The following is a 24,251-nucleotide window of genomic DNA, read 5'->3' as shown; positions in this document are numbered from 1 at the left end:
AGCAACTGCTCCACCAGCATATGCTGAGGGCACCCCCATGTCAACACTGTATCCAGAGCTGCCCTATTCCAGCGTAAGCGCTACCGATAGCATGCCAGCAGCACAATCTTACCGGCTTCAAGAAATTTCACAACTAAAAAAGCACCTTGAAGAAGAGAGAGATAAGCATGCCCGGCTATACAAAAAGTACCGCCGCGGAGTCAACGCCCTCGATGGCGTTGACACAGCCTTGCTAACTGCCAGCATGGGAATGGGTATCGGGGGCGTGGGCCTCCTGTCCACCATCATTGCGGCCCTGGTTGTCTTGGGCCTTGAAATCGCGGCCCTAGCCTGCGGCATCCTTGGAGTGTCTGGAAAGTTTATCGGCCGCCGCCTTGCAGTCAAGGCAAAAAAGCACGACAAGGTCAGGGTTTTGGCTGAGAGCAAGCTGAACACCATCGTCGACCACGTGTCAACCGCCCTGCTCAACGGGGCGATCTCTCAAGACGAGTTCCGCTTGATTGTCGACGAGGTCAACAAGTACAACCAGATGAAGATCGAGATCCGTGCTGGAGCACGAAAGGCGCACGCCGCAGTAACTCTCGACGAGGAGACAAAAAACTCCCTCATCCAGCAGGGCCGAGACGAGGCTCGCGCCAGCTTTATGAAAAAACTGGCTGCATCATGAGCTGTGTTTGCATTGTGGCGGGGCAACAGGAGGTTGACCCACCTCAGTACAGCCCTTAACCATCCCACACCAACTTTTTTTTTGCAATTGTTTGTGTATGTGGGCGCAATATGGCTTGAGGCCGGGCTCCGTGGGGTCTAAACGGGGGTTGGGAGGGGCGGTGGGGCCGGGGACAGCTCCCAGTGAGTTGGTGCATTCGCCCCCCTGCTGCTGATTGTGATGGAGGACTCTGGCACATTAAGACCATGAGATATAGGAGCAGAATTAGGCAATTTGTCCCATCGGGTCTGCTCTGTCATTCAATCATGGCTGATTTTTATTTTCAACCCCATTCTCCCACCTTCTCCCCATAACCATTAATCCCCCTAACCAATCAAGAACCTATCAATCTCTGGCTTAAATACACCCAATGATTTGGCCTCCACAGCCCTCTGTAGCAATGAATTCCACAGATTCACCACCTTCTGGCTGAAAAAATTCCTCCTCATCTCAGTTTTAAAGGGGCATCCCTTTATTCTGAAGCTGTGTCCTCTGATCCTGAACTCTCCTACTAATGGAAACATCCTCTCCACATCCACTCAATCCAGACCTTTCAGTATCCATTGTATGTAAAGTATAATTTGTTGCAAGCATGACTACTTTGACTCATCTTTGAAACAGTTTTTCCAGTTTAGATACCAGTCCCCAGACATTTGTGAGGACATTGGATGGTTGACTGACCTGGCAGTGATGTTGCATTATCTGAATGCATTCATTGGATTATGCTTGGTGGTCTATACGAGTCATTATTTTTCTGTTTTCATGTTGCAGTTTGATAAAACTGAGCAGTTTGCTCGTCCATTTCACTAGGTAGTTAATAGATAACCTTGTTCTTGTACAGGCTAGACTACAAGGAAGGCAAATTTTCTTCCCCAAATGGGTATGAGTGAAGGAGATAGGTTTCTTTTTTAATGACAATCCATTGTTGTTATTATCATAACAAATGACTTCTTTTGTTTCAAAGTTCTAGATTACTAACTGAAGTTGAATTGCACGACTTCCATGGTGGTGTTTAGATGTGTCTCTAGATTCTTTATCCAATTTTCTGTATTACTTAAAACCACTGACCACCACTGCATCTCTATCATGGTGCTCTATTTTGGTTTTCTCAAGTGGAGGTTTGTGTCCATTAATCTTCAATTATGGTGTAAGAAGCTGCGTTATTGAGTTTTTTGATGATAAAAAATAATTGATTAGAATAGTTGTAGATCAGGATGATATAGACAGGCCATACGTATAGCAGATGGAGTTCAGTAAGCAGTCTGGAATGATGCACTTTGCGAGGACTTGCATGGAAAAGCTATATGATCTTCCAATGTCCTCCTCACAAATGTCTAGGGGACTGATAACTGGTAAAACTGTTTCAAAGATGAGTCAAAGTAGTCATCTTTGAGTATAGGTAAGCTCTGAGAGTTGTCCACTTACAAAATTCCTTGTAGGTAGCAAAAGAGATGTACAAGATGATTACATTTCATGGGTTACTCAGGTTCAAATTGAGTATAAATTAATTAAAGGAAAGACATCTTCCTGGAACTTTATAAATCACTGGTTCAGTCTCAGATCAAGTACCATGGACAATTCTGGGACCTACATTTTAACCAGCATAAACATGATGAACTGAATGGCCTTCCATATCATAATGATTCTGTGAAATGAATAAAGGTCTTGGACTGAAAGCAGAAGTGGTTGTCTTGGATGTTGTTAGAGATCATTACAAGAAAGACATCATTAAGCTGGAACGAGTACAATGAAGATTTATAAGAATGTTTCTCGGACTTGAGAGGCTGAGTTATAGGGAGAGGTTGCGCAAGCTTGGACCTTATTCCTTGGTCCGTAGGAGACTGAGGGGTGATGTTATAGAGGTGTATAAAATCATAAGGGGCATAGATGGGGTGAATGCACACAGTCTTTTTCCCAGGGAAAGGAAATCAAAAACGAGAGGGAATCGGTTTAAAATGAGGGGGAAATATTTAAAAGGGGGCTGAGGGGCGTTAACTTCAGACAGAGGATGGTACGTATATGGAAAGAGCTGCCAGAAGAAGTGGTTGAGGCAGGTACAATAATAACTAAAGGACATTTGGATAGATACATGGATAGGAAAGGTTTAGAGAGATATGGGCCAAACATGGGCAAATGTGACTAGCTTAGATGGGCACCTTGGTCGGCATGGATGAGTTGGGCTGAAGCGCCTGTTTACGTGTTGTATTACTCTATGACTCTATTAGGGACTTTGACTTTGATAAAGGCTTGCAAAATTGAGAAACTTTTCTCTCTGGAACATGGGAGGTTAAAAGGTGACCACTAGAGATTTTCAAGATAAGTTTGGATAGATCAGTACAAAGGGGTATGATTTTGTGGCCATTACAGAAACATGGTTGCAGGGTGGACATGAGTGGGAATTAAATATCCAAGGGTATCAGGTAATACAGAAGGATAGGCAGAAAGGTAAGGGAGGTGGGGTTGCGCTCTTAATTAAGAATGAGATCAGGGCGATAGTGAGAGATGATATAAGATCTAAGGAGCAGAATATTGAGTCCATCTCGGTAGAGATTAGAAATAGTAAAGGTGAAAAAAGTCATTGGTGGGAGTTGTTTATAGGCCACCGAATAATAACATTACAATGGCACAGGTAATAAACCAAGATATACTGTGTTTGATGCATGTAAGAATGGAACGGCAGTTGTCATGGGGGACTTTAACTTCCACATAGATTGCGCGAATCAAGTTGGTCGAGGCAGCCTTGAGGAGGACTTCATAGAATGCATCCATGATAGCTTTCTTGAACAGTATGTTAGTGAACCTACAAGGGAAAATGGTACTTCAGATCTGGTCCTGTGCAATGAGACAGGTAAAATTAATGATCTTGTAGTTAGGGGTCCTCTTGGAAAGAGTGATCATAGTATGATTGAATTTCTCATACAAATGGAGGGTGCAATAGTTCGATCTAAAACCAGTGCATTCTGCCTAAACAAGGGAGATTACAACGGGATGAGGGAGGAGCTGGCTAATGGAAACACAGGCTATATGGTGGGACAGTTGAGGAACAGTGGAAGACTTTCAAAGAGATTTTTCACAGTGCTTAACAGAAGTATATTCCAGTTAAAAGCAAGGACAGTAAAGCTGGGGAGAGCCAGCCTTGGATAACTAAGGACATAAAAGAAGGCATCAAACTAAAAGCTCATGCAGACAAAGTCGCCAGGAGTAATTGGAAACTGGAAGATTGGGAGAACTTTAGAAAGCAACAAAGAACCACTAAGCAAGCAATAAGGAGAGGGAAGATAGATTATGAAAGTAAACTAGCACAAAATATGAAAAGGTAGTAAAGGTTTTTATCATTATGTAAAGTGGAAGAGGGTGGCTAAAGTGAACCTAAGTCCCTTGGAAGATGAGAAGGGGGAATTAATATTGGGTAATGTGGAAATGGCAGAGGCCTTGAACGACCACTTTGTGTCATTCTTCACAGTGGAGGTACGTGGTACATCTAACGTGCCAAAGAGAGATGTTATGGATGTGGTGGGAGGTGAGGACCTCGATACAGTCGCTGTCACTAAAGAGGTAGTGATGAACAAACTTGTGGGTCTAAAGGTAGCCAAGTCCTCTGGTCCTGATGGGATGCATCCCAGGGTACTGAAAGAAATGGCGGAAGTTATAGTAGAGGCATTAGTGATAATTTACCAAAATTCTCTGGGCAGGTTCCAGTGGATTGGAAGACAATGGATGTTATGCCACTGTTTAAAAAATGATGTAGGCAAAAGGCAGGTAACTAAAGGCAATTAGCTTAACGTCTGTAGTGGAGAAAATGCTTGAAACTATCATTAAGGAAGAAATAGTGAGACATCTGAATAGAAGTGGTTCCATCAGGCAGACACAGCATAGATTCAGGAAGGGCAGATCCTGCTTGACAAACTTACTGGAATTCTTTGAGGATATAATGACAGCAGTGGATAGAGGGGAACAGGTGGAAGTTGTATACTTGGATTTCCAGAAGGCTGTTTGATAAGGTACGCTAAAAGGTGTATCCATTAGATAAGGATGCATGGAGTTAGGGGTATTAGCATGGATAGAGGATTGGTTAACCAACAGAAGGCAAAGAGTTGGGATGAATGGATATTTCTCTGGTTGGCATTCAGTGGTGAGCAGGGTGCCACATGGGTCGGTGTTGGGCCCACAACTGTTCATGATGTCCATTAACAATTTGGAAGAGTGTAGCGCATCTAAGTTTGCTGATGACACTAAATTGAGTGGAAAAGCAAATTGTGCAGAAGATGCAGAGAGTCTGCAGAGAGATATAGATAGGTTAAGTGAGTGGGCAAGGGTCTGGCAGATGGAGTGCAATGTTGGTAAATATGAGGCCATCCACTTTGGAAGGGAAAATAGAAGATCAGATTATTATTTAAATGGTTAAAGATTGCAGCATGCTGTTGTGCAAAGGGACTTCAGAGTGCTTGTGCATGAATTGCAAAAGGTTGGTTTGCAGGTGCAACAGGTTACCAAGAAGGCAAATGGAATGTTGGCCTTCATTGCTTGATGGATTGAATTTAAGAACAGTGAGGTTATGCTGCAAATGTGCAGGGTACTGGCGTGGCTGCACCTGGAGTACTATGTGCAGTTCTGGTCTCCTTACTTGAGGAAAGATATACTGGCTTTGGAGATGAGGGGGTTAGCCTATGAGGAGAGATTGACTCGCCTGCGACTATGCTTGCTGGAATTCTGAAGAATGAGAGGGGATCTTATAGAAACATATAAAATTATGAAATGGATAGATAAGATAGAGGCAGGGAAGTTGTTTCCACTAGTAGGTGAGACTAGAACTAGGAGATATGGCCTCATGATCTGGGGGAGTAGATTTGGAACAGAGATGAGGAGGAACTGCTTTTCCCAGACAGTAGTGAATCTATGGAATTCTCTGCCCAGGGAAGCAGTAGAGGCCACCTCATTAAATATATTTAAGACACAATTAAATAGATTTTTGCGCAGTAGGGGAATTAAGGGTTATGGGGAAAAGGCAGATAGGTGGATCTGAGTCCACGGCCAGATCAGCCATGATATTGAATGGCGGAGCAGGCTCGACGGGCCAGATGGCCACCACCTGCTCCTTTTTCTCATGTTCTTTTGATAGAATAGAACACCTTATTGTCTGCCTGCACTGCACTTTCTCTGTAACTGTAACACTTCATTCTGCATTCTGTTGTTGCTTATCCCTTGCACTACCTCAATGTACTGATGTGATAAAATGATCTGTATGGATGGCATGCAAAACAAAGTTTTTCACTGTACCTCAGTTCATGTGACAATAATAAACCAATTAAGGTGAAGGAAAGCTATTCTCTCTGGTGCAACAACCAGCAACAAGGGTCATTGATTAAAAATCAGTTGAGGATCATTTAGGGTTGCAGACAAAAATGAGAATATGGATTGAAGAATGACTGCTATTTCAAAGGGGCACCAAGTTTCTTTGATATATCTCAGCCAACATATAATGCAGAAGTTTCTTTGCAGAGGTGACTGAACTTAACTAGCTCGTGATTCTGACACCCACTCCTGGCAAGTGTGAAAGTTAGAAAGAGCAACTGCACTTGCCGAGTAGTTCATTTTTATCTCATTAAACGTTTGACAAGGTAGCATGGAAAATCTTTCTCAGCTGAATGAGATGGTGAGACCAAACATTGAAGAGTTTTACCTTGTACTGACCTGGGAATCCTTGATGTTTCCTTGGTGAAAATGGAAGCTTAATTTTTACGACACTAATATTCTTCTCCACAGTACCATAGGCTTTGTATTATGGTTTGCATGGTATTATTACCAGGATAGGGGAGTTCAAAGCTAGAGGGCATGTATTTAAAGTGAGAGCAGAGAGATTTAAAAGGGACCTGAGGGGCAACATTTTCACACAGAGGGTGGTGGGACTGCCAGAGGAAGTGGACAGGTATGTGGATAGGAAAGCTTTAGAGGGATATGGGCCAAGTGCAGGCAGATGGGATTTGCTTAGTTGGGCAACTTGGTCAGCATGGACAAGTTGGGCCAAAGGGCCTTTTTCTGTGTTGTATAGCTCTATGACTCTATGACCATAGGCAGTTAATTGGATGTATTTGTTTTGAAGAATGCCATAGAACTGCATGGAAGAAAAAGTCACCAGGGTTGTCAGTCCACCACTATTTTGCCCTTTGTTGACTGGCTCAAAGCAGAGTTGATGGAAGTAGAGGATTTGTAAACTGCATATTCTCACCCACAGTGTACGTTTGACAGTGTAGGTTTGTGTATTGGCAGGGTTTAGGGAAAAAAATGGTTTCATTCTATTTTGTTTTCTCTCTTGGAAACCAAGGTGAATTATTTTACAATTTAATGAGCATGCTTCTGCTGCAGTTTTTATCCCTCTCTGAAACCCATCTATGATCTCCCTCACAAACTCCTCCAGCTCTTTTATCCTCCTAAGCTATCTTTCCTCCATTAATGGCCTCTTGACCATCCCTCAATTTAACCACACCATTGGTGGCTTTGACAATGTCACAACAATGTAGACCTTGAAATGATGAGTTCCTTCTCTGAACCTCTCCACACTCTTTCCTTCTGTAACACTCCAAGCTTTTCATCTCCCCTTAGAATATATTTGGTATGTTGAAGGCATACAAATGGAGGTTGTCGTAAAACTGTGTTTTGGAAGGGAACCAGGGAGACCTGGACCTTTCTGTGCTAATGTGGAAATATTGCAGGAGTGTTTTGAATGAAGTAAAAAAAGTATTGTGACAAATACGTATTCCATACATTTTTGAAGACATGGAGGACGTGTGCCTTTGTTGCTGGCTGCAGGTATTATTATTTGAGGAAAGAATCTGCACAGACAGGCTCCCAAGAAGTTGCTGCAAGGGTAAGTAACAGATAGGCAGACAGGTTGACACAACACTTATGAAAAGTTCCTGTCAGTCTGGACACATTTTGAATATTGTGCTCTGCTTTCCCCCTTCAAAATCAACATGTTAAAATAACTATCAGTTAAATTATTCTGTTCATTAACTGTTTATGTACAATTGAAATTAAGCAGGCAGCTAATTACTTATAAATACGCAGTCAACAACAAGTTAAAGTAAACATATTCGTTGTACTATTATTTGGCATATCTTTTCTCACTCTGGACACAGTGGAATAGTGATGAGCAATTTTTTTTGTTCTCAGTGATTGTCCCTTTAGAACGGCAGCAGGTGATTCTGGTGTGACCGTGACTCTGAGCTAGCTTTGCCTCAATCAAAATTGCTTGAGGTATTTTTGATACCTGAAACAGACAAACTGGCTGCAGTATCAATGCAGGTCATGATGTTTTCAATAGATAAGGAAGCTATTCTCATTAACCTCTGCTAGTGAACAGTAAATTCATTCATCATGCAGGACTCCACCTCTCTGCATGGATTGTACCTCAAAGGTGCTATTCTATACATTTTACTCTTGCATCTGAGTTGAATGGGACTCCTGAGTTTACTAATCTGTTTCTCCCTTCAGTGACCTTTGGACCTGTGCAACATACCCTATTTGGTAGCAGTTAAAATGTCAGACATATTGAAGCCAGGTGACTTGCATAAAAGTCAAAGCAAGACTTGCTGCCCCACAATTGTCTTGCAGTTCTCCCATCTCTGGCACTTGTGTAAGCTACCGTTTCTCATCAACCCAGCAGGACTCAGCTGGCAATAAGTTCACATTGCCTTTACCAACAATGTGGGTTTGCTCACTTCCAACACCTCATTGTCATATCAAGAGTGAAATTTTTCCTCATTATTCAATGCCCTTTCCATACACTTTGCAATCTTGCATAATTCCTTGAATGTCAGATCCATTGCTTGGATTCTCTCAATTGCCAGCCTAAATATCACAAGATCCCAAAGCACCCAGTCTAAGAAGGTCTGAAGGGGTAACATCTAACTATTATCTTCTGTCTGACAAAATATTCACCAATCTCATCTGGTCCTTGGTTGCATGAACCAAATGTGTAACTCTTCAATTTCTGAAGGTGCTGGATTAAAATGTATCCTCAAGGTTTTTAACAGTATCCTCAGGAGAGATCTTGGCCAAGGTTGTTGACACAAGTAAATTCACTAGCAATTTGTATTTTTCAGCCCTTCTGGTTGTGATATCATCACTACCGTCACATGTATGTTTGCATTTCTCCATTCTGTATCACCCTTGGGACCTCAACAATATAATTTTCTTCATGAACATCCTCACCCACTCTATGTCCAGTGAGCAAATAGTTCTGACATTTTTCCAGCTTATTAATATAAATGACATGTTCGCTACAAGACAATACTGCTATTCCAGAGAGATCACTTTTTGTTCACCTTTCATTGGTTTGCTGCTTTGCAGTTTCCTCAGCAGCAATATCCCAAACCCATCACCAATGTAAATGGCATAGGCTCTTCTAAATTGCTGTTTAGTGAGACAAGTAAACAGGATCGAACTTCCAAACAAACATCCTTTATTGAAGATGAATAACACTTAGCCAAGAAGTATCTGATACAACAATGTAATCAAAGTCACACCATAGGATACACAAAACTATATGCACACATTCAATATGTACAGCACAAAGGAATGAATTGCTCAGCTTTGTGGAATTCTCCATTTTCCCTTGATCAATATTTAAATGGAAATTTCATTGGTTGCACCTACTGAGGCCATTTGTGTGGGAATGCAATTCTGTTGATCATGGAAACTGAATTGTAGCAGTTAAAAATGCAATTTTAACCTTCATGTCATATGTTTCAAAATGGAAATATGTCTAGAGTTCCTAATAATCCTGCAGTTGGTGCAGTCGTTTTCCAGACTTGAACTTGTGGAGTTGACCAATGTCATTCTCTCACAGGTGAATGTCGACATGCTACAGGATCAACAGGTGGATTCCTCAAAAGGACGAATGCTGCGGCGGACAGTCAGTGTTCCATCTGAGGGGCAGTTCCCGGACTATCAGCAGGATGGGAACACCAAACTGGGTGAGTTCAGCCAGACTGAGGCACCATACTGCTGGTTGACTGATTCTCTCTGGTATTTACACCTTGACTGCCAAATTGTCTTTAAGGACGTCCTCTTGTGGACAAACATGTGAAATGTAATTTGCAAAGGGAAACTACCTTTTCAGCTCTTGAGCTGATGCTGCCATCTCCTGGCTGTTCTGAAAACTACCTGGCCAAGTTCAATTCAGCTGGGGTCATTCGAAAGCTGAATAGTTTTATTCTGACCCCTTTCTCCCTGATACTCTTGTGTCCTGCTTATGTAAAAAAATTAAAGAACAGATATATGTGATAATTTATACTTTTGAATCCAGCTGTATTGACGTGTGACTTTCTTCATTTGTCCCTTCTAGAAAGCTGCTTGTGGCAGGTGGGAAACTTTCCAGCGAGTAGCTTGCATCAGCAGAGTCATTTCTCTGCACTGTTTAAAGATTTCCTTTTTGGGAAATATGGCCTTTTTTGGAAATGTGTCCTTGGGGATACAAAGTTGTTTGTAAGGAATGAGATTTATTTGATAGAAACGCAAACCCTTTTAAAGAAATAACATTATGTTTGTTTTTAATCGCACATTATATCTGAGTAGGTGGAATTTCTAATCAGACGGGAGAAGTTTCAATGAGATTTGAAAAGCCTGGAAACAAAATTAAAACAAAGGTTCCCTCTATTGCAAGAAATTCCAATGAATTTGAGAACTAACCTACTCTTAGAGCTGTATCATTACTGCTCTGAATGTTACTGATCTTGTTCGAGAAGTAGTAGATATTGCTGCTTTGGCTCAGGTTCTCTTTCCCAGTAAGGGAATAAATGCATTTTTTTATATATGCCATCTTTCCAGCAGCATGGTGAAGATTGGGATCATACACTTGTGACTATTAATAAGTTATGATTTGTGTCACCATACAAAGCCACTCAAAGACTTAAGTTGTAATTATTTCTGTGTTGTTGAGAAAATTATTCTGTTCTTTTTCTCAATTCATCTCCCTAACTTAATCTGCATTATTTCTCAACTAGGATCATGCCTCATAGAATCAGAAACTTATTGGTCACTTTTATATGGGAAAAGAAAATTGAGGATATCTCTTTGTAGCATTTGTGAAGAAAAAAAGTTTCCAGATTTTTTTGTGCATTTATGTTTATTTGACATTACTTTGGCCTTTTGTTAATTGTTGGAAAGTGCTTAAATTTCACTCCCAGTGCTAAAAATGCAATTTTTAAAAATAGACATGATATCCAGAAGCGGGGAATCTTACCGCAAGATGGCCATTCCTGTTGTGTAACAGTACTGTTACTCCAAAATATTTATAACTCCAGAGCAAAAAGCAAACGGCTGGAGGAACTCCGCAGGTCAGACGATATCTGTGAGGCAAAGGGATAGTGAACATTTCAGGTGGAGACCTGGTCCTGATCAAATTTTATGTATCCCCCTTCACAATGGAAGATACTAATATTAATCCAATAATTGTCGGAATGCAGGGACAAATTTGAGGGGGGGGGGGAAGGAACTTAAATCAGTACAAGGGGAGAAACTACCTTGCAACGTAATTGGACTGAAGGCCGACAAGACGGCAAGTCTGTTTCCTAGGGTCTGAATGGCCACAGAAATGGGAGGCGGGTTGGTTTTGATCTTGCAAAATTCCCTAATTCTGGAAAGGTCCCAGCGATTGGAAAATTACTGATTTCATACCCCGATACAAGAAAGGAGGGGTGCAGAAAGTAGGAAACTACAAGCCAGTTAGCAGGACATCTGTTATTGGGAGAATGCTGGAATCTTTTATTGAGGAAGTAGCTGCAGGACTCACAGAAAATCACAGTATCATCAAACAAGCTCACCATGGTGTGTGTACAGTAAGGGAAATCATGTTTGACAAATCAAAGTTTGTTGAGGGTATAACTAGCAATGTGGGTAAAGGGAATGTCTTTGGATTTTCCAATGGCTGTTGATAAGCACCACATAAAGGGTTATTTCTCAAGGTTAGAGTCTGTTGAGGCAGGTGTAATAGAGTAACAAGAATAGTTGAATGGGTAACAGAACAGACAAGAATGTTGGAATAAATGGGTCATTTTCAGGTTGGCAAACTGTACTTAGTGGGGTTCCAGAGGGATCAGTGTTAGTGACTCAACTGTTTACAATCTACGTCAATGGCATGGACTCAAAGAATATACATAACAGGCTCAGGAATAGGCCACTTGGATGCTCATGCCTGGTCTGCCATTCAATCACATCTTGGCTGATGTCATTTCCACTTTCTTGTACCAAACTCATTTCCCTTGATTCCTTTAATGTCTAAAAATCTATTGATTTCTATCTTGAATGCATTGAGTGACACAAGAGTTTCTGCAGATGCTGGAATCTGGAGTAACACACACAAAATGCTGGAGGAACTCAGCAGGTCAGGCAGCATCTGTTGGGGGAGGGGGGTGGAATAGTCGATGTTTTGGGTCAAGACCCTTCATCAAGAGAAAGATCGGCTGGTTGAGTGGTGTCGCAACAACAACCTTGCACTCAACGTGAGCAGCTTTTAAGTTCCTGAGCATCAACATCTTGAAGGATCTATCCTGGACCCAACACATTGATGCAATCAAGAAGAAGGCACGCCAGCGGCTCTACTTTTTTAGGAGTTTGAGGAGATTTGTTACATGACCAAATACTCTTACAAATTTCTCTGGATGTACAATGGAGAGCATTCTGACTGGTTGCATCACAGCCAGGTATGGAGGCTCCAATGCACAGGATTGCAAGAGGCTGCAGAGGGTTGCAGACTCAGCCAACTCCATCATGGGCACAACCCTCCCAACCATCAAGGACATCATCAAGAGGCAGTGCCTCAGGAAGGCGGCATCCATTGTTAAGGACCCTCACCACCTGGGACATGCCGCCTTCTCATTACTGCCATTGGGGAGGAGATACGAGAGGCTGAAACCCACACTCAACAAATCAGAATCCGCATCTTTCCTTTCGCCATCAGATTTCTGAACGGTCCATGAACACTACCTTGTTACTCCTTTCTTTTGCATTCCTTATTCATTTTTGTAATCTGTAGTAATTTTATGTCTTTGCACTGTACCGCTGCCACAAAACAACAAATTTCACATCATCTAAGTCAGTGACAATAAATCTGATCCTGATTCTGATTCAGTCTTGCAGGTAATATTACAGATATGGTCTCACCAGGACTCTATGTAATTGGAGGAAGAAATCTCTACTCAAACTCAAATCCTCTTTCAATCGAGGCCAACATTCTGCTTCACTTTCCAAAGGAGTTTTACATACAGCTCTAGTCTTTGGTGGTGCTGAACTAGGAGAGCTTCCAGACCATCAGATGTTCTTCTATTGATGCTCCATCACATATTTAATTCAATTCTTCTTTAACTGTTAGGGAGTGGGGAACCAAGGCCTTGTAAGTTTAACAGGAGGGGAGGAAACAGAGCCTAGCTTCAAGGGAATGCAGCCGACAGAAAAAGATAGATTTAAAGAGAATGCGGGACCCAGGGCCCGAGCATGTGGAAGGGAAGGGGGGAACCGGGGTTGGGGGGGGGCCTGGCGAGTGGAAGGGAGCCAGGTCAACATTACCTGGGAAATTAAAGGTCATCAATTTTGCCTGTTAGGAAGCATTACTTTGGGCAGCTGCACCTATCCATTTGCCTCATTCCTTGTTTTCACTGGAGCCAAATTGGGAACCACTGGGATTTCAGATGGTGAACCAGATGTTGGACAGTGGATCATCCGAGTTTGACTGTATTTCAGTGATTTGTGTAAAAAGATACCCATGTCCCTCTGAACACCAACATTTTTCAGAAAAGAAAACTTTTTCTTTTGACCATGGATGACCTTACAGTTTCCCCAATGTATTTCATCTGCCTGATCCTTGCCCGTTCATTTAATCTTTCATCAACTCCTGAACCCTCTCAATCCTCCTTGCAGCCCACACTGTGACATAATTTTGTATCTAAAGTAAAGATGGATGTATTAACACTTGATCCCCAAACCATTAATACAGATTGTCAACACCTGGGGCCACCGCACCATTTCATCTGTTACCTGACTGTCATAGCCACCCAATCAGAAAATGGCCCATTTATTCTTACTCTGTGTTTTCCCTTTGTTAACCAATCCACAATCCATGCAAATGTTGCTCTAGTCTTGTTTACTTCGGTTTTCTTTTGTGGCACCTTATCAAAGGCTTTCTCAGGACTATGTCAATTGGTTTGATCTTATCTGTTATACTGGTTACAGTCTCAAAGAACTCCAACTGATTTCTCTTTTGTAAACCTACATTGATTCTCCTCAGTCCTCTTGTTATTTGCAACTTTCCAGTCAGTGGGAATCAGTCTAGAATCTATGGAATTTTGGAAGACGGCAACCAGTGCATCCACTCTCTCCACAGCCACCTCCTTCAGACACCTAGGATTTATTGGCTTTCAGTCTCATTAATTCCTGCAATACTAGCTTTACACTAATGTAAAGGCTCTCAAATGTATTGTCATCATGTTTGCTTTTGATTCATTGGTAGGGGGGAAAGCATGTTGTGGGAGGACGCAGAGTCTGCAAAGGGATATGGATCGGTTAAGTGAGTCGGAAAAAATTGACACATGAAGTATAATCTGGGGACATGTGAGGTTATCATTTGTGGTCAGGAGAATAGAAAAGTCAAAGATTGTTTTAAATGGCTGGAGAGATTGTAGAAGGCTGCTGTAAAAACTGATCTGGGAGTCCTTGTGTACGAAGCACACAAAGTTAGCATGCAGGTACAGCATGCAGTTGGGAAGGCAACTGGGATGTAGGTCTTTATTGTGAAGGAGATGGAATATATAAAATAGGAAATTCTTGATACAACATTTGGAGTGCTATGTATAGTTCTGATCTCCATATTTAGGGGTAAATACTTGCATTGGAGTCAGTTTATTAGGTCTTGTGGGAAGAAGGGGTTGCCTGTGAGAAATGATTGAGCATACTGGGAATTTGGAAGAATGAAAGGTGAAACAAATGAGATTGTGAGGAGGCTTGGCAGGGGAGATATTGAGAGGATGTTCTCCTTGTGGGGAAATCCAAAACCAGGGGGCATAGTTTGAGAGGAAGATGGTGCTGAGACAGATTTTCTCATGAGAGTTGTGAACCTCTTCAATTCTTTGCCCCACAGAGTTGTGCAATCTAAATCATGAATACATGATATTCATGGCTGAACTGGTTAGATTTTTGGACTATAACGAAGTTAAGGGTTTTCAGGAACTAGCAGGGAAGTAGGGAGCTCAACCAAGAGTGGATCAGCCATGATATTATTGATTGGTGAAGCGTGGTCATCAAAACACTCCTTTTGTTCTGGAGTGACCAAGATTTCAACTTTCCACAGATGCTACTTGACTGGCTGAGTTCTTCTAGCAGTTCTGTTTTCGTTTCAGATTCCAGCATCTGCACTTTTATTTGTTTACCATTTATGAAATAGGTCTGACTTAACCAGACATACATGGACAAATTCAGAAAGATTAAGAACTGTTTATCAGATAAAAGAGCTCAGTGCCCTTATCTCCTTCAAAGCCAGTATTGCTTCATTTGTCATTTAGAATGAATCCATTAGCAAATATATTTGCATTTGTAGTTTGCCATGTGTCCTCTCAAGAGAGTAGAGCTGAGACATATAGTTGCTGTATTTGTTTGTGTGATTTGAGTGAATGCCAAAAGGGAAAAGTTGGCAAGAGTTATTACTCTTCCATTCCTGATAATGCAAATGGAGAGAAAAGTGGCTTTTACGGTTGCCCAGTTCAGTCATATAATGATGCTTCCTGCCTTGCATTTCATCTTGTTATAGTGCATACAGTCTTTCTGCTAATGAAGGAGACTGTTTTGATTTGTTACGCCCTATTTGGTTTATTTTTTCAAAAAAACATATTGAGAAATCTTGGGGTTTGGAACAGTAGGTATGCTTGGCCCTTGTACAAACTGGTGATAAATAATGTTTGAAACCGAAGAACCAACAATTCCTTTGCACAAATCTGTAAAAAAGGATGATGTGCAGCTGAAAATAGGCATAATCCGAACTAGAGCAATAGTGTACCCATTCCCGATCCTCTTTGTACCTGATGAGAATTTTGATCTCTTGATTTTCTTGCGAGATTTTCATTTGCACTAAAAAAAAATTCTGACATTGATCTTCTCCGAGTGACATCAACAATAGTGCAGTGCTCAAAATTCCTTTGTAGCGTGATTTTCAAATTTATACACCTGAAAATTAAACCTCATTAACCAGCTTTAACTAATGGCATTTTCTGTGAAGGCATGGTGTTTGACAGTTTCAACAGTCATACTGCATTCTCAATCCTCATTAAGTTTGGTGACTACCTAGGTGGTCAAATACAGGTTTACCAAAATGCTTGCACTGCTTTGCACATGAATGATAATGTCTCACCTTCCTAGCCTTGGGTTTATTCCAGGATGCTTCTGTGATTACTGCCACATCTCATGGATTGCTATTTATTGTTCTACTGGGGGTGGTGGAAGGGAAGGAGAATCACCCAAGCTCCACACACAGACAAGCAGAGAAAACTTTGTCAACTGCTTCTTCAACATGTAGGAACAGGCAGAACGAGCATGGGAATTTGTTGGAATTGCTGGCTTTCCCAAAACGTACTGATTCAGGTAGTGCACTCATGTTGTATTACTTACAACAAAGACTTCCCTCAAAGTCTCTTTTCAGGAATTCTTGGTTACAGCCCTGGAGGACCTTCATGGTCCCTTTACACAAGGAACATGCTTATTGCAAATACTATCCCTCACCTGTTTTCCCAGGTACCTCTGACCACCTGAGAGCACTCCTACCCCCATCATTGCAGCATCCATTCATTCAGCAATGGGACTCTCCTGTGGCCGGAAGTGGGCAACTTCTTTTTGCATGATCTCCCACACAGCGTTGATTCCTGCCCTCCTCTATTCTTCTGAGACCTGGACTACCTACTTCAGTCACTCCACATGGTGGAAAAATAACACTGTTGTGTCCGTAAAATTGTCCAAATTCACTGGCAGGTTAAATGAACCAATGTTCTCTCTCAGGCCAATGTTCCCAGCATTGAGGCCCTACTTACTCTCCATTGGCTCAGTGGGGCTGGTTAAGTCATTTATATCCCTGACACCAAACTCCTGAAACAATCACTCTATTTCCAGGTCTCATGGGAGATTATCAGGCAGACAGAGAAAAATACCTAAGATTGTGCTCAAAATTTCCTTGAAGAAATGCAATGTCCCTGCTGACAGCTGGTAACCTGTGGACCGTGAAAAAGCATATTGAGAACCTCAAGGCAATGCACTGGGGGCACACAGCAACTCTGTGTTAGAGGTGAAAGGATCTCACTCCCTCACAAACTCCCCATAGCTGCCTCCTGTTTCTTTCATGGAAGAGAGCAGTACACACATTGGCTTGATAGCTAGTTCAGAATCCAGAGTGGAAGTAAGTCATTGTCAATCCCAAAGAATTGCCCAAGGAGAAGATACTGTATGTATTGTAATATGTCCTGGTAAGGTTTGTTGCTGAGGTTGCAAGCTGTTCCGCTCTACGTAGGCCACTCGCATGATCTTGCAATAGATCAGTGGAGGAACTCGCACTGAAATCAACACAGGGAAACCCATTAACACTGTTCTGGGAACCCCACAATTGAATATGAGGAGGTTTCTGGGACATATAAAAACAGTGTTAAGCAAACACACCACTGTTTAATGCTATTTGATTAAACTTTATTAAAGTAATTTCTTGGGTCAGGTGTGTCAACGCAGGTGTCTCTCTTTTGTTTAGTTGGTTGAGATGTATTATTTCCTAACCCTTACTTTTATGTTGAAGGAAAATATAGTACGGAAGCCAGAATCAGTGGAAAAACGAGAATAAATTCCTCTACTTTGCTTATGGTGTAAAATATCATTGTAAAGAATTCTTCATCTTAGTTTGGTATCCAAATCTAAATAGAAGAGGTAAAAGGAACAACCAGAGAGTAAACATCTGAAAATGAATGTACTAATCTGAATATAATGGACTCTCTGCAAATGTCCAGGATAGCAGATCACAATCAATAGCCTTGTAAAATGTTGGTTGATTGGTTTACTTGGTTGGTTGTGTTTTCACTCTGATTTTCTGAAAAGTTTTTTGTCATGGAAAATTAGTTAAATTTGACTTGATTTTGATGAGATAATGGAAGTAGGTGTGCAGTATTAGAGTGTCTTGGGTGTCTTTTCATGCAAGTGAGCTATGATGCCAAGTGACTAAAACGCCCAAGTGAACTTCATGGTTTGAACCTGAACCAGTCAGATAAAAAAGTCCAAAATTCAAGCCATCAGGCATACTGAAGAATCCTTTAGTCAGCAAGAAATGCAAATTATCTCAGATACCCACTCCTGACCATATGGGCTTTTCTGACACTGAACATTCTTATGATCGCTGTTTCTTGGCAAATGTGTACAGTTCATGCTGCAAGTAGTTGAACTGCCTGTGAACATTCACAGTTTTGTCTCTTCAGCTAAAACTGAAAACTGATGGGGTATAATTGTCTACATGTGATTGGCGCCATTACAGTTATGTCAGAATCTCTGTTGCATACTATTTTGTGCTTGTTTCCTAATGCAAAGACAAGGTATTTGGTCATCAGGATGAAAACAGACTTCAATTTAAAAGCAAAAGTTTTGGATCAGGTTGCTGCTGAACAGATGGATGCATTGCATGTGATCAGCTTTCCATTGTACATTGAAACTTTGGGATAAATAAGCTCTTTGCATAAGTGGTGAAATAACTGAAGAAGTGGGTGACTGGAATTATTGTAAACAGGGCACCATTATTTATGAAGTGACTTTAAAAGAATGGAGTGGGTTTTAATTGCATGCAGCCAATTGTGTATATTCAGCACAGCCTGCTGAGGCAGCCGTTTGAGTAAAGAGCCGAATGATTTTTCTTTGGACAGATCTGGAATATAGTCTTGGCAACCTGACTGGCCACAGAAGGGTCACGACTTCTGCTGGTGTCAGGAAAGCCGCACTATCCTTCAGTCCTTGATTTATTTGACTGTACAACTTCTGAAGACATCTTTGGTCAGCTATATTAGGATACATTGCTTTTTTTATACACTGAACTCGACATTAGCGGAGAGAAATGTGCCAGGAAGGTCCAGGGAAGGTATGATTTACCTGCCAGGGTATTCAGGTGATTGGGGCAAAATGGAGCAGCTAGTCAGGATCATCAATTCTGGTAAGATTTTTCTGTGCACAGTTATGTTATTGGCAGATCTGTGCTTTGCTTAAGTACTAACAGTGATCCTTGTACATTTTTTCAAGTGAATTCCTGATCCGTTCCTTCCGTATTGTAGGCAAAGTTCAATTAGTTTGAAAACTGAGCATCTTTTTCATGCGATGCATCGTTATCCTTCCTAAAACACCTCAATCTTTGTCATTTTACAGTTGGTCAGAAGGAAGGAAAGAAAGTTAAATAATGTTGTTTTGTAACTTGTGTTCAGCAAGACTTGTTAATTTGTGCCATATTGCCATATTCTTCCTTCTTGGGTAACTATTCAAGTAAAATTTGCAAGTTATTATTGCATTAGTTTTCTTCACCCTTTCAGAATGTGTTTTCCAGTTCATAACCCCCTGCATTAAAAAGGATCTTCAGCTCTACCCATCCTCCATTCCCACCCCACTTTTCTTTTGCCAGAAGTTTTTCCAAGTGTGTGAAAGGCCTGGAGTTAACAGGTTTATCCTTCATTCCTCTTTTGAATAAAGTTGTTTGTAACATTTGCAACCCTCCAGTTTTTTGTTGGTACTCCCACATTCAAGGTGAATTGAAAAATTGCAGCCATAAGTTCCCTTATTTCCCTCAGTAAACTTGGATACATTCGAACTGAACCAAGTGATCTTTCATCTTGAGTGGTACTAGTATTTAACTACTTCATCTTTATCTCTCTAGCTATTTTCTCTGCAACTTCATCTATTGTGACATTGCCAGCATTCTCTGTTGCGAAGATTCATGCAAAATATTTAATTTGTGCTTTCGCAGTGCCCTTTGCTTCCATAACAATATTTCATTTTTTGTTTCTACTCTTCCTCTTTTCATATGTTTAGTATTAAATCTTTCTTCACACATTCTTTGCCTTTTGATTCCTTTGCTAGGTATATTGTATATTATGCTTAATTTTCTATTATGAATCTGATACTTACCACAAATTTTCTATTTCTGTTGTGCTTTAACATCAATTACTTTTGTCAACCTGTAGATTCAGTTCTCTTTTTCAGTGTCCATCAGACCCTATTGCAGCCTTCTTTCAAACCCTGGGCAAAAAAAAGGTGCTATTGGCCCAAATGTAGGATCAAGAAGCAATATAAAAAAAAATTGAAATTGGTAATTGGCACCCCAGATGTGATTTGTGTGTGAGAGAGAAAAAAGTGAAATAAAAATAGCTGGCCATTTTGGCAAAAAAAAGGAAACTCAGACCACCTTACATAATTGGAATTCACAATGCCACTCTAGTCTGAATAATTTTGTGTAGTACCTATATTTGGATCACTGCTTTATCTAGAAGCAGATCCAAAACTTGCTTAAGTAAAGAAGCATGAGCTTGGGAACCTTTCTCAGGTCTGACTTCTCTGGGAAATGAACCACCTAACCTCAATCCAGCTTTGTAAATCTTAAAATTGTGGTTCCCCACTTGTTTGTTTGCCTGAATTAAATTGTCCACTCAAACAATCTTTTCCTTTCCTTTAATAATTTGACCACGTTTATAAAACACTTCCATTGTTCATTTATCTTTTGAATATGGAATGCCAGCTCTTTTCATCAATCTTCATGAAATATTTCAAACTGGGAATTACCTTGCGGCCCTTCTCTTCACCTAGCCGAAGGTCTCAATATCATCTGTGAACCAGATTGGAGTTCCTATTCTAACTGAGGCTTGAAGAAGTTATAATGAAAGGACCAGATAACATGGGAATCATCGTTGTAAACCTTTACAATATTATCTGTGTCTCTTCAGCTTTTTATGTAAAGAGACCAGAACTATTCTATAATATAAAAGTGTGGTTTAACCAAAGTTGAATTTATGTGTAACATACCTCCTTGGTTTTTCTAGAAATAAGCCTTTTATGTTTTTTGTGTCCTTTTTCTGGTTGCAGTGCTATTTTTAATGATTTTATGAATCTGCAGCCTGAGATTCCATGCCATTTAGTGTCTTGTGTTCCAAGTGTTGTACATTATGAATGAAGGTGTCAGAGATGCATTCGATAATCTTTGTGCAAATTACAAATGTAAATTTGTTGATTCCAAATTTGCTTTTAATATCTAATTTACTTGAAAATACAACTGTTTGAGTGGATTTCACTGAAAATAAAAGCATTCATGTTTAAATGATTATTATTGTCACTTTTTGTTGTTGCTGCCTTTCATATCATTGCATTTGTTCACCTTAATATACTGTTAATCCTCTTATGTGTTGTGTTATGAACTGCAAAGCAACTGAAAATAGCAACAACTGAAGAACTCATATTTATCTGTGACCTTAGCAATTTGTCCAGAATGTTTTTCTCAATAAACTACAATGATATATAAAACCCCCGCAGCAGCAATAATCTGCTTGTGATGTTGCTTGTGGGAGGGATGTTGATGAGGACATGAGGACTTATGTGTCTTCATTACTATGGAAATTTGTCTCATCTGAAAGTGATTCAGGGCTGAAAGTGTTACACACCCAAGCAGACGGTGCTTAACTAAGTTGTCGTTGTATAATTTTGACTAGTAATCATCTTGTAAACTTTTCATTGATGAGGAGTTTTTGTTACATGATGAATATACGTGAATTAACCTTTGTTGATTTCCAACATGGAGTATCAGTGAGAAAAGAATCAAGCTGTTGGCCAGGATTGAAAATGCTGATTTTGGTATTTGGAGACAAGGTCACTAATGGTGATGTAAACAACCCATATTTCCCTAATTATTGAAATATGATATCAAGCATCTGAGAGCATTTGTTCAGGATTAAACGTTTTAAATCAGGAAACTTTTATCATTGTCCTCAGATCTGATATTCTGATGGCAATTTGGGGTGACTTGTTTCGTTGCATTTTGTAGATTGCATAAATGGTACAGCCGCAGTTTGCAGTGGCAAAGGTGAATGTACATTGGTTGATACAGCAAGTGAAAAGTATTCAATTACACAGAAACTGCTGGTAACACTTTGCAGGTTTAGCAGTATCTGTGAGAAACAGAGTCAACTTTACAGTTTGATGACCTTTCATTAGACGTTAGCTTCGAAATGTTAACTCTGTTGTTGGTTTGGTTCTTTGACCCTTGTTCTAGCAACTGCTCCTGGCCATGTCTTGATATCATGTGGTATGAATCAAACTGTTTTTTGCTGATTATGGAGATCTCAAGGGGAGGCTGAGATGATTATGTTCTCTGCATTCTGCTGGAAAGTGGTTGCAAGAGCTTCAGTGTTGCCTTAGGCACTCAGTTGTTTCAGGATTCACCACAGGATGTGGCAGGACCAGTGTTTTGATCCGATCATTCAATGGTAAAGGTGTTCAAATTCTCTCCGTTACATGCTACTTATTGTTGTTAAGCATCTTTGCACCTGGCACTTCATTTTTTTTTGCTGCAATGATTTCAAGGATCTGATTAGTGCTTCTTCTGCATGCACTTCTACACATTAAATAGTCATAAGGTTACAGGTTTTCTTATCTCTTCTGATCTTTTCTATCCCACTGACCTTCCAAGAATTCTGTGGTCCTCTAGTTCTGGAGTCATATGTACCTTGTGGTTTAATTGATTCACCATCGACAGTTGTGCCTTCAGCTACCAAAAATGTCATGGATATTACAGCACGGCAAAAGGCCATTGAGCCAATTCCCTGCTGTCGTTCTCATTTCTTCACTCTTTGCTCAGTCCTACAAATATTTGATCTTAAGTGCCTATATTCCACTTTTGGTGCAATGAGTGTTTTTCCTGCTTTTATACTCTGTACCTCCTTATTTATGAATCCCATATGCTGTATGAAGCACTCCCTCAACGTGACCTGCAATTTTCAAAGATCTATATGCATATCTACCCAGGTCCTCTTCACACTTTGGAACTGCGTTATTAAGTCTTCATCGTCTCTCCATATTCTTTCTGCTGCAATGTAGCACTTTACACTTTTCTGGACTGCATGTTTTCTATCACTAGTTTGCCCTGTTTAGCCATTCTATCCATGTGGTCTTGAATTCTTTTGCTACCTTCTTCACTGTCTGCTACATTTCCAGACTTTTATCCATAAATTTGGAAATTTTACCTTACATAGCCAAGCCTAAGTCACTGATTTATATCAAATGCAGCAGTAAGTCTCAGCACTGACCCCTGGGGAACAAGACGTTCTGCCATCCACCAGTCTGGGAAAATAACCGTTTCCAACTGCTCTACTTCCTGATTTTAATCCGCGATTCTATCCTTGCTGCTACTGATCCTTTCATACCACAAACTACCAATCTTCTGTGTTGCACTATCAGGACCAGGACCTCTGATATTTCCTCCTATATCCTCTCCACCTCACTTTCCTCCTTCAGGCCACTCCTTAAAACATACCTTCATGACTCATCCTCGGACTTCTGGTCTCATATCAACTTGTGTGGCTCAAAGCTAATGATTCTGTGAAGTTCTTTGGGACATTTTTGCTGCAATAAAAGTGCTAAATAAATGGAAGTTGTTTGAAGTATTGGCTCAGAATTTGAAGTCAGCAATGAATCAGTGTTGGTTTTGCTGACCATGAAAAAATGTTTGGCACAAAGATCTGTCAATCCCTGTGACCCAAACCTCCCCTTTGCTGACACCTGCTTCTGTCAGGCACGAGTTCAGAAAACTCCCTGACAGCTGTGATACTGTCAAGTTGGCTAATCACATTAAAGAATTCTAACTCAGAAACCATGGAACAGTTTTTATTGAAATCACTTTTTAAACTTCTGCTAGAAGTGAAAATGATTGAAAGACCAGAGAACAGCACTTTCCTCCATTTATTTTGATATTTTCTAACTAATTTTGAAGTTATAGCAGGTTTCTTCTGAAGTACTCATATTTGTCTACCTAGCTGACAACTATCTGTACACTAATTTGAAGTTAAATCAAATGCCTTCAGAGCCACGTGAATGTATTGTATGTCAGAGTTCAAATAAAGTTTACACCTGGGAGGGGCTGAAGAAACCTTGGGGCAATCTTTAAATCAATACACAACTGTTAGGAGTTGAGCAGCAATAGTAAAAACCAAAAATGCTCAAATGGAAGTAGGTTATATTATACAGGTTGGGCAGCATCTGCAGAAAGAGAAACGGTTAACGTTTCAAGTCTCAGACTCTTCATTAGAACTGAGAGAGAGAAACAAGTTAGTGTAGAGAGCAAAGAAGGTGGGGAGGGTAGTGGGTGGAACAAAAGGAATTTCTCTGATTGGGTGAAAATAATGTGGGCATCAAAGGGAAATTAAGCCTTGTTGTCTCTGTAATATGGTGCTAATGTAAAGTCTGTGAAATGTTGTATAGTCTGAAGGATATGCCCAGCAGACCAGATTGTACAAATGAA

The 24,251-nt window shown here is 40.6% G+C and overlaps 1 protein-coding gene across 6 annotated transcripts in view; it reads left to right on the top strand.

Moving 5' to 3' along the window:
- Positions 1-24,251, top strand: part of rasal2 (RAS protein activator like 2) — a 352,406-nt gene that overhangs the window by 147,743 nt on the left and 180,412 nt on the right. For 5 of the 6 annotated variants that reach the window (XM_052011425.1, XM_052011423.1, XM_052011424.1 and 2 more), the window contains exon 3: positions 9,555-9,681. In XM_052011425.1, coding sequence (XP_051867385.1) covers positions 9,555-9,681 — 127 coding nt within the window. Of the gene's footprint in view, positions 1-9,554; positions 9,682-18,786; positions 18,915-24,251 lie in introns of those variants that run through there. The other variant, XM_052011427.1, reaches the window with a different exon arrangement.

This window comes from Pristis pectinata, chromosome 3 (genome assembly GCF_009764475.1).
Source record: "Pristis pectinata isolate sPriPec2 chromosome 3, sPriPec2.1.pri, whole genome shotgun sequence".
Classification (NCBI taxonomy): Eukaryota; Metazoa; Chordata; class Chondrichthyes; order Rhinopristiformes; family Pristidae; genus Pristis; species Pristis pectinata.
The sequence above is the reverse complement of the archived record's forward strand: the minus strand, read 5'-3'. Positions and strand labels throughout refer to the sequence as shown.